The sequence below is a fragment of the Rhinolophus sinicus genome, chromosome 12, assembly GCF_057876585.1.
Source record: "Rhinolophus sinicus isolate RSI-liver-muscle chromosome 12, RSI-T2T, whole genome shotgun sequence".
NCBI lineage: Eukaryota > Metazoa > Chordata > Mammalia > Chiroptera > Rhinolophidae > Rhinolophus > Rhinolophus sinicus.
Window position 1 is genome coordinate 45,105,423 of NC_142512.1, and position 11,831 is coordinate 45,117,253.

At 43.6% G+C, this 11,831-nt stretch overlaps 1 protein-coding gene across 3 annotated transcripts in view; it reads right to left on the reverse strand.

Moving 5' to 3' along the window:
• ERN1 (endoplasmic reticulum to nucleus signaling 1) overlaps positions 1–7,756 on the reverse strand; it is a 79,281-nt gene extending 71,525 nt beyond the window's left edge. For all 3 annotated transcript variants that reach the window (XM_019732982.3, XM_019732980.3, XM_088802322.1), the window contains exon 1: positions 7,555–7,756. In XM_019732982.3, the coding sequence (XP_019588541.2) occupies positions 7,555–7,608 (54 nt within the window). In that variant the 5' untranslated portion in view covers positions 7,609–7,756. The remainder of the gene's footprint in view (positions 1–7,554) is intronic.
• Positions 7,757–11,831: the final 4,075 nt, after the last annotated feature.

The window sequence follows — 11,831 nt, forward strand, 5'->3', positions numbered from 1 at the left end:
CTGTCATTCTCCTGTCATAACAGACTCATTCCCTGGTGCCAGAACCACTTGGGACGTGGGGGACCCTAAGAAGGCAAACAAGCACCCCAGGCCACGCCTGCTAACTAGAGAGCTCCATCTTTTCGGGATTCCTTGAGGAAGGCTGTGACCGTACTATGGAAGAGCAGCTTTGGTTAAAGGTTTGGTTAAAGACATGAACTTTCAGTGTTGCTGTTTCAGAAACATTTCTGGGTGAGATCTTACGGATGAACAAGCACCTGCGTGGATATTATTAGACCGCAAGCAAAGAAACGAGCTTAAACTGTGAATTAGGTTTAAAGATCTCTTCATCTCTACTCTCTATGATCGTTGCAGGATTTGGCTCCAGAGTTGAGAAGAGTCAGTCTCGCTGAGGGAGAGTCTCAGGTGAAGGCAGTGTTTCCTGCCCAAAGCTGCATTTTCTCCTACCGAAACAAAGGGTGAGAGGCCACAAGTCTTGCGGGAGATCCAATAGCATTATCTGAAGCTTACAAATCTACTTTCTTCTCTTCCCCGTCCTTCTCTAAATCCCATCTCTCAACTGCAACATGGCTGGGTCACCTCCTCAGGATGCGACTGGGGAAGTTGAACTGATTTGTTCTAACAACAGCATCAGAACATAAGCATTGCGGGGGCTGCTCATCAAAGAGAAGCAGGAGGATTAAGTTCAAGGTTCCATTCTGCCACTGACGCATGACCTTGGACAGGTCCAAGGTTCTACCACCCTCTCTGGCCTCAACTTCCTCATTTGTCTGCTCAGGGGAACAGAGCAGGGCAGTGATTTTTTCAACTTGGGAGGGGAAATGATGACTGAAATAGAGAGGCATATGCCCCAAACACCACCCTGGAAGGTTCTAATGTGCTCCCACTGTTACTGACTGACATGCATCCAGTTCCTTATGTGGGGGTGGGGCGGAGAAAATGCTGAGGCTCATTGGATTAGACCAACCAGATCTCTTCTGGCTGTCTAACCTACTTGGATTCTAGTGACCCTGGGAGGCATTTATTCATGTATGCTCCCGTTACTCAGAATATTTCTGGATTTTTTTTTTTGAAATTCCCTTCAAAGAATCTATTTTTGAATCTGCTACACGGTAGAAAGTCTTTAGTTGGTTTTTAGAAATACACAAAAAATGATATCCAAGTGTCCTCAGTAAATTGTGCAATCAAGCTGACTAAGAATAGTTTTCATCAAAACTTCAGTGTAAAAGTTATAGTCAAGCAAAGATAGGAAGGTAATTGGGAAATGTTTTAAGTTGTGTAAGAATTTTGGCGTAAAAGTAAACATTTGCTTTTTTAGGGTTCCTTTTTTTTTGTTTTAAAGTTGAATTATTAAATAGATTAAATAAATTCTTAAATGAAGTACTCAAAAGTAAGAAGATTGACTTGTATGAGATAAACATTGACCCTGAAGGGGTGATTATTTTGAAAGTGACAACATTCCTTTGGATGAATAAGTTTAGGTATGTTTGTGGGAAAAAACAAAACACACCAAAGGCATTGTTATTGTCAAGTGGTACTTTAACCTTCCAAGGAAAAACATCTGTAGGCACAAGCTGTATGCTTTAAGAACAGCTGCCGCCAAAAGGGACAACCAGTGCATCAACTCTTGATTGATTTATGAACAGTCTTGAGGCAAAATTGTAAATGGCCCCACAGCCAACTATAGAAAGGATCTTGTCTGTAGGAGGTAGGCTACCCTCAAAACCAAACTCAGATTACCCCGAGGTATTTCAGGGTGCTCGTGGGAGCCACACCTGCCAGAGAGCTGATCTGAAACCGCTGCAGACCCAAGGGCCCTGCATATAAGTTACTTAACAAATTAGAATAAAACATTAGCTCTTAGGTCCGTAAGGTGTCGTCAAGAGACTGTCATGGTTACTTACGTCTTTAAAATGTAAGCAAAACAAAATCTAAACATTCCACTTTCACTTGACTTAAAATCCACACTGCTAAAAGAAAAAGTTTACTTTAAAATTGCTATCATAAACCCAATTTAAGGCTAGTTTTGTGCTTTTTAAAACATCCAATATTGTTTGGGGGCTGGGGAAGGGAATTATAAAGAGTACGTACGATCAGCAAATTCCAGTTCCAGGAAAGCAATAATTAAGCAGTTAGGATGCATTCAAGAGTTTAGCAATAAGGTTTATCACACTGTTTATAGTAATGAAAATTAAAAACAGCCTCATTATCCTCATGGTCGAATTATGGCATATCCATTCAGAGAAGTATTACACAGCCAGTGAGAAAAATGTTGCAGAATTAAATTTATCGACACAAAAAGATCTATGATATGTTTCAGTTTGGGGACGAAAAATGTTATCTATGCAAGTATGTGTGCAGAAAAACGTCTGGAAGGACATATATCAAAATGTTAGTACATTAGCCACTAGGGAAATGCAAATCAAAATCTTAATGAGTTACTATCTCATACCCACTAGGTGAGGATGTGGAGAAATTGCAGGTGGGAATGTAAAATACTGCAGCTACTTTAGAAAACAGTCGGGGCCAGCCAGGTGGCTCAGGCGGTTAGAGCTCCATGCTCCTAACTCTGAAGGCTGCCAGTTCGATTCCCACATGGGCCAGTGGGCTCTCAACCACAAGGTTGCCAGTTCGATTCCTCGAGTCCCACAAAGGGATGGTGGGCTGCACACCCTGCAACTAAGATTGAACACGGCACCTTGAGCACAAGGTTGCCAGTTCGAGTCCCGCAAAGGGATGGTGGGATGGTGGGCTGTGCCCCCTGCAACTAGAAACAGGAACTGGACCTAGAGATGAGCTGCGCCCTCCACAACTAAGATGGAAAGGACAACAACTTGACTTGGAAAAAAGGCCTGGAAGCACACACTGTTCCCCAATAAAGTCCTGTTCCCCTCCCCCAATAAAAATCTTAAAAAAAAACAAACAGTCGAGTAGTTCCTCAAAAGGTTAAACATACAGTTACCATATGACCCAGAAATCACCCTCCTAGGTATATGCTCAAGAAAAACGAAAATATATGGCCATTCAAATGTTTGTATACAAATGCTCAAAGCAGCATTACTCATATAATAGCCCCAAAGGGGAAATAATCCAAATGTTCATCAACTGAAGAATGGATAAACGAAATGTGGTATAACCATATAATGGAGTATTATCAGCTTTAAAGAGGAATGAAGCATTGACACACACTACAACATGGATGAATCTTGAAAACATGTTAAGTGAAAGAAGCTACTCACAAAAGACCACACATTTATGAAATGCCCAGAATACACAAATCTACAAAGACAGCAAGTAGATTAGTGATTGCCAAGGGCTAGGAGGTTTGTGAGAAATGAGGAGTGACACCTAATGTGTATGGAGTTTCTTTGGGGGATGATGAAAATGTTATAAAATTGATTGTGGTGATCGTTGTACAATTCTGTGAATATACTAAAAACCATTGAATTGTACACTTTAATTGGGTAAACTGTATGATAGGTGAATTATATTTCAATAAAGCCGCTAAAATGTTAACAGAGGTAATATTTGGGTAGTAGGATTAAAGGTTTGTTGTTTTCTGTAAATTTAGACTTCTCTATGCTTTCTAACTTTTCTACAATGAATATGATTACTTTGAGGGATTAAAAAAAAATCTTCCCATGTTATCATACAAAACTTTTCCCATGTTATCATACACACACAAGATTTGAAAAAAAGGGAATTACACCTTTCCTTATAATAGTGGAAAAATTGGGAACAACCCCTGTAGTCTCAGCAGCGTGATCACTAGGCAAAGCACGGCTTATTACCAAGTCAACCCTGGTCAGTTATGACCCCAGGCCCCAATCTGGGGCTGGGAACAGAAGGCTCAAATGCTTTGGCCATGGATGATGGTTTACTAAATTGCTCTTAAAAGTGACAAATGTGATGGCATACTCAGAATATTTCCTAACAGGTTATGAGAAACATTCTGTGGGAAAAAAAACAACAAAAACACCAAAACCTGAACAAAAATATAGAACACAGATTTTTACACTGTTGTATTTGTTGTATGTTTGTACATGAACAAAGCTCATAAGATAATCAGAAGTGATACAGAAACTGTCTAAATGTAACTTCAATTTAAAAAAAATTTCATCAAGCGAGGAGTTTATGATTGCTTTTTTAAAATTCTACTTTTCCCAGTCTGTGTCAGGTCTGTTGCCCTCGTTTAAATATCTCTGAGAATGTGTTGTTCTGAGGCAGGGAAACAAACATGGGATGTAGGTAAAGATAAAGACAGAAAAAAAAAATTCCCAGTCTTTGGGAAATATAGCCAACAAGCATGTTTCTTATTCACAGACGAGGATTCACTGTCCCTATTTTTTAAGCCAGCATCACACTCTAATCATTGCTAGGTTACAGGCCCTGAGTTATTTGTGCATAATGAAAACTGAATCCATTAAAATGATCCGTTAGGCTTTTCTCCTCTATATCATCTCTTTAGGAAGAACATTTGATCATTATAGAAAAGTATATGATATTGAATCAAAAGATAAGACAGGCGAAATAACTATACCCCCCAGGCCCATGCAGATGGTGCTATTCTGTGCAGACATGAAGAAATCTTTACATAGCCCACTGATTTTATATTCAGGAATAGGGTCTGCCATTGAAATCTCATACACATTTTCTCTTGTGCTCCTAGTAGCTATGTGACTGTGGAAAGCCAAGTGGGCCAACGAGTTAGTGTAATAATACACATGTGGACTACAGTCTCATTTCATGATTAGCAGCCCTGATAACATGCGCTTAATTCTCCTCGTGGCCTGAGTATAAATACTTGATATCTTCTATTAGGATAATTCATGCAGGTGATAACTATCAGATATATGCACCAGCAGCGTAACTATCAGAGGACATGTCTAGTTAAGACGCATGTCTCAGATAATATTCTCAGCGTTTCTGTACACGCATGGTGCTTAGAGTTCTAAGACATTTTTTATTCCACTCTAAACCCAAAACACTGGTCCTAATCACTAAGTTATACACCTAACACTAATATCATATTGCATGTCAACTGTAATTGACAATTTTTTTTTCCAATTTAAGATAAACAAATAAATAAAACCCAAACAGGGGCTGAAGAAAAGGAATTGTATATATTATAACTGCAGAAAGTATTTTGCCACACAGGCTACAGATCTTTTGGGTACTGGAGAGAAGTGGAATCTAAACATCTTAAAATGAGAATTACATGAGAGTGATGATGTGACAGCAACGATGGAACACAGACCAACATTAGGTATAAAGACCCAGGTCTAGGAAGGAGGGAAAAACTCACTGACTAAGTAAGCACATTCTGGATTAACAAAACACAACCTCACATCCCTAATAACACTGATGTTATTGCATTTTTGATCTTGTAGCCTAGAATTTCGGCCTCTGCTAAATCAATGTCTGGCTCAATCAGACACATACTGAAAGAAAATCACAGTATTCATCGCCTCCAGTTTACTAGTTATTTCGTCAAACAAAAAGAAACAGCATCAAAACATGCTCCTTGCAGAGATGTAGTATAAAAAATGATGACAGAGTACGAAGCACCTGTTGGGGGGAGAAGGGTAAGGAGAATATTTAGTTATCATCTATGATGTGCAAGGTGCTTTCAGGCACATTAGTATGTTAGCATTCCCCTTATCAGGAATTCACATATCAAGAAACACAATCTCTAAGAAGCAAAATAACTTGCCTGAGGGCACAGCTACCAAGTGACCAGTTAGAACTCAAGTTTGTCTGATTTTACAGTCAGTGTATTATTCTACATAGTAATATCACCGCTGTCTAGCTTAACTGTACACTTTGTAATGGGTTTCGTTTAGTTTTCGAATAAAAATTCTCACTATATTTGGGGGTTGAAATTTTTACTGGCAGATAATTCTGGGAGTGAAATTCTGACCTTTTACCTGAAAAATAGTTACACTAAAACATAACCTTTTGATAAGGGTCTGGAATATTTTACCATGAACTCTGAGAAGTCTGGATTTCTAAATACAGTTTGCAAATATTTACATGCACTGAAACTATAGTCCTAAGTAAAGCTAAATAGTTATTGTTGACTCTTTAAGCCTAAGTTATTCAATAACTAAAACACTTGAATCCAACGAAAAAAACAGCAAATGGAAAGATGTGGCAAAGAAAACCATATACATCTTGGCCCTCGTGATTCAAAATGATCAACGTTCATGCCATACGTTTGGTCTTTCTGTTTATACTCTTCCGTGTGAACAGATGCCAGGCAGCAGTTAACCAATCCAGGATGTAGTGCTCAAGTTCAAAACCTGACCCTCGTTGTGAAAGTGTCCTTTCCCTTAAATTAGGGGAGAAATGTCACTTACATGAGTTCTATTGTAAAGTGTGCACAAATTTTCCTTTAAAAGAAACCCTGAATTTGACAAAAGTTGCCTTACATATTATTCCAGCTGTTTCCAAATCCTTGCTACTCCAAGAGCACGGACTATTATTTACCTAAAATGCATAACATCCAAAGACTTCACGCTGTGGTACTCTGGTACACACATCAATTCTCCACCTGGACACCTGGTACATGATAGCCTACATTAAAGAGTACACAGTGGAGGTCATTAAACAACCTGCACCAATGTATCATACCCACATCCTGAACGATACATTTGTTAAAAAACCACTTGCTAGTTTAGGTTCTTCTAACCAGAAGAAAAAAAAGCCAAGTCTGTCCACAAAATGTCCTCCCCAGCCGTGGTGCCAAAATCCATAGCCTGAGTGAAAGGTCTTAAATAGTCAAATAAATGTAAACCAGGCGCTTCTCGCCAGAAAAGGATGAAAAGAGGTTCCGACAGCCCCACAGTGACCTCACGTAAGAAGAGTCTTTCATGTAAAGTTTTGAAGCGGCTTTACCGCGGTCCCACATGGGGTCTTAAAAGAGTCCAATTCCCACAGTTTATTAACTTGCTTAACGAACGGCTGGTGCACAAAAGGAAGCCTCCTGCCTCGCAATTCCAAGAAACCTGCAAGGCAGGTAAGCAGGATCAAGCTCTTGTGTAAAAATGCCTTCCTTCTCCCGGATGCATTAGTTTCCCAAAGTTCTCTCATATTAAAAGTTCCAACAAGGATTATAAACCCAAGACATTCCCTTCCTCTAGATTACACGGCCCTTTCAGTCTTTCCTCCGCCGTCAGCGCCAGGCAGAGTCGGCGCCCACCTATGGGGAGGGTCCGGCAGGTGGGGCGGCCTCCCAAGGGTCCTGGGCCTTCTGGAGACCCCGAGGTGCCTCCAGGGCGACACAGAGTTGCGCACGAGGCCCGGAGAGGCGCTGCCCGTGACAGCCGCGCTGGCCCACGAGGCCCCTCGGGTGGCGTGCGCTTCGGCGGGGCTGGCCGCAGCAGCAGCCACTCTGGCCGGCCAAGAGGCACTCGCTCCCCGCGGGGCGCCGCCTCCTACGCCCAGCCCGAGCCTCCGCCGGGGCGCACCGTGCCTGGGGCCGCCTCCGCCGCTCCCGGCTTGAATCCCGGCCGCCCCGAGATGTCCCCCACCACACGATCCCCGGTCACTTACCCCGGGGCAGGGCAACAGCAGCGCCAGCAGCAGCAGCAGTAGCCGGGCCGGCATGGCGAGGACTCTGTCTTGGCTCCGGGCCCCGCCGGCCGGCTCAGGGGGGCGGTGCGGACAGGCGGGCTGAGGACGGGGCGGGGGCGCCGCGACGATAGCGCGGTGGTGGCCGGGCTTCAGCGAACGCAGAGCTGACTAGGCAGTGGAGGCAACCCCATTCCCGACCCTTTAAGCGCCGGTGCCGGTGCTCCTTCCGGTCGGGGCGGGACTGAGGGCGGGGTCGGCCAGGGGCGGGCCCGACACTGGGCGGGGGCGGGGCTGTCGCAGGAGGGGCGGGACCTGGGCGGGGCCGAGGGCGGTGCTGGCCTCTTGCTAGCCCCGGGTCGCGAGGCCCCGGCTGCGGACCGAAGGATCAGGCCTAGGCGTCCCGCGTCTAGAGGCGCTGAGCTTGTCCTAGGGCGGAGGGAAGCCGGTAGCCCCACCACGCGGCAGCACCCCTTCCCCGATGCGGTCCCACTAACCCCGCTGACGGACTGCTTACGTCAGATTTGATCAGGGAAAAGGCCAAGAGACTGGCGGTCACGGCTGCCCAAAGCACCCCTCCCCAACACTCCTTCCCCCCCCCCCCCCCACACACACACCGCTTCGTCTTCCCGCCATGGTGGAATCATCGGCGACCTAGGGAGCGAGGGGCAGCTGCTGGCAGGCGATTCCAGCAAACGGCGCTTCTGCCCTGCGCCCAGCAGGTGACAAGTCCACAGCCCTGGGGTTCTCCAGATGCTCCAGCTGCGCCTCAGTTAGTGCGAAGGCATCTTCTTTCCCTACCCCCCTCGGGAATTACCCTCAAATCACGCCCAACAGCCATCAATTCCTTTTGGAATAAACCATGGCCAAATCATTTGCCAAAAATTATAAGCAAAGAAGGAAACCATTTCAGCTGCTGGTGTCATGTGTGTTTACATGGCATTTGTAGATGTGACCTCCTGAAGCTTGAGATGACATGTGTCACAACTCATTGGAGGGAGTGGGTGTGGTGAGGACTCATACAAGGTCTATTTGAGGGTTATGGGCTATTAACCTGAATTAAAGAGCCCAGCAGCTGTTTGGTCACTGGAACCCCTGCTGCCCTCCATTTAGATGGAAGAGGGGAGAGAGGAAATGTTGTTTGTAATGAGTGAACGGAACTTTGGAGTAGAACACTGATATATCCGAGGAGAAAAAAAGGGAATAGTAATTTTTCTAATTTTTCTCGACTTGCTCATATGACAACCTAAGATTTTTCAGGGTGTTGGGGAAAAGGAATAAGCAATGCAAGAGAAAACAGCAAAGAAGTAGTGGAGGATGGAGCCAATGTCTGGTGTGTGTGCACTGTGGATCAATCCTAGCCAACTAGAACACAGCAATGGAGGTATATGCACAGCAATGCATAGTAGGCCAAACTCTTGTAAACAGAGCTCCCCATTCCCAACCCCCTCTACCCGGTCACAGTCAAGGGACTGATCCCTACCAATGCTAGAGAATGCAACAGACCAGTTTAAGAGTGGAACAAATCTTGGCAACTGTGAAAGTGGTAGACACATTTTGAAAAGTGTTATCTGCATGTCTAAATGCAAACAGATTAGTTTGGGATTGGTGGAGAGGTGTGTGGAAAGAGGCTCCATCATGCCTGAGCAGTGTGGCCAGGTGCCCAGGGAGGAGCCCTTTAATGATTACCTGTCCAACTTACAAGCTGACAACAGGATCTGTAAGACCATAAACGAATTAGAAGAGAAGCGTGATTGGAAAATGCCACTTTCACATCCCTTCTCTGGTGCTTTTTCTCAGAATAAGTCTAGGAAGGGAACTTTCTGTGCTGGAACTCTGGCAGCCCTCTGACAATTCAAAATGTCACTGTGATCTTGTAAGCACAGCTGATGAAACACAAAGGGGAATGCTTACCTCAATCTGACTCACAAATCGTTTTTAAAGACCCAATAAAGAAAAGAAAAAAAAATCCATTCCAAGAAGCCTGGGCAAGGTAGGTATATTTATCTTGTACTCAGCTGGGCAAATCCCCAGGCTTTACTTAAACTGTTATATGCTCTCAGAATGTCTTATGCACCGGTTAGGTTGTTCTTAAGTTTAATCAGTTCACATGTTTTATACACTTCACTTGACTAGCAACTCATACTGATAGCTCAGCTTGTGATAAAGCAAAAAATGGCATTACTGATAAATGCAAACAGAAATGGAAATATTTTGTAGGGTGCCTTTGGAGTAAACCTGCCCATATAAAAGACCTGAAAACAAGCAGTGAATAATCCTTCTGGAAGTCACATTAAATAGCATCCTCTAAACAAGTCAAAGGTCATGGTCTTAGTGTAAAGATAAGCCCTCTTTCTGCATCAAGGTAAAAAATTGAAAAAAAAAAAATGTTGCAACAGGACCTGAATAGTATGTCTGGGCGGTGAGTAGTTGGAGAAATTTTAAACCTTATTTTTCACTTCTCTCTGAAACAGTGGTTACCAAACTTAGAGAACTTTAGAAAAACACCTTTTCGAACTTTAGAAAAGCCCTCTTCCCCTACTGATTCAGAAACTCCGGGGGGTGGATCTCAAAGGCTGTGTGTTTTCCAGTTTCTGCAAATGACTAAGGGCAGCCAAGATCCTGGGATCCAGCAGCCTCATAAATGTTCTACGTTAATCCCTGTGGCCATAAATGCTTTACTTATTTTAGCAAATGCTGCCCTCTAGTGGAAGAAATTATGACCAGGGCCTTTAAAAGTGTTTATGCTTCTCATTTCTATTTAAAAACCTTCAAAATTTCATGTAAAAATTATTAGGAGGTTGGTTTGCTGATAGCTATTTAGTGAGAGGGTAGCTCCCTCTGAAAGTAAAAGCCCGTAAAACCAGAAAGGGAGGTCGATTGAAAGCTCCAGTAACATCTCCAAGGAACAGTGTCTTTATCAGAATAAATCGACAGATTTTTGTGTGTGATTTTGATGCTACTGCTGCTTTCAAACAGACTTGAATTTACAGCACGTGTGGGATAGTTGTGGGAGAAATAAAATGATGAAGCGAGAGTCCAGTAGCAGGCTAAATTTTATCTCCTTCGTGTCCTGATATTTAAGGGAAATTTAAGAAAAACCTCGTCACTGTGAGCAGTTTCTTAGGTAAACAGAACTTTGACTCTTCCTGTTCTAGGATGATTGGATTTGAAAAGATTATGACACTCATTGAATCCAACCCACTACACACTTTCTTGTATCACAAAAGTGTTTCTTACCATGGTTAATATCTATTGGCTGTCACTATTGTTTGGAAATGTGCAAAAATACATGCTTTATGGGACCATCTCACGTGATCTGCACAGCAGTTCTATGAAGTGGGTGCTACGAGCCCCATTTTACAGATGACACATTGACATTTAGAAAGGTTAACAGCCAGGAGGGTAACACACAGCTAGTAAGAGGCACAACCTGGATGAGAACCCAGCTACCTACATAACTTCAGAGCTTGTCTAGGCAACCCCAGATGCTGTAACATGGTCCATTAGCTGGTTATTATTCTTGTCCCGCCCCCAGCATGATGACACGGTAAAATTATGTGACCTGTAAACATCGTTAGGCAGGAGCCCAGATTGCCATGTCCCTGGACTACTACTACTAACCAGAAGTTTACACAAATATGTGGTGATGAGGGGCATTGCCTCAAATCACATGTAAGTCTCCTGATCTTATCTGGGGCTTGTGTAAAAGAATGTTAGGAACAGAGCAGCCATCTGGGAAAGAAGAGGGAGCTTTCTCTGGGGCTTGTGACCCGTGAGGCAGTTCACTCTAATCCTGACTGATTACTTGTTCACTTGCCTCTGAGCTGTTCTATTGCACACCCATTTGTGCCAAGTCTATATGTCCATAGTGTATATTAATATGCCCACCAGTATATTAATATTCTCAAAGGACTAATACAGCACCAACGTGGAAACGGTGTCCTCTGAGAGTGCCTCTACTTCCTCACTGGCCAGTCCCTCCTAATCCCCTGGAGTCTGGCTTATTTCCACAGAACTCTCTGGAAACATGTCCCAAGCAGCTCATAAACATTCTTCCTCTTGTAAAATCCCAATGGCCAATGCTTCATCTTTTACCTGGGCCTGTCTTCAGTTCAGCTCTGACAATTAAGTTCACAAACTTGCCACCGTGCGCTTACATTGGCAGCACTGTACAAACAGCTCGGGAAGGTTTCATAACGTTGGCATATCAGTGTCTCACAGCTGTGTTCGTGTTGATGTGTGGTGGTGTCTTGCTG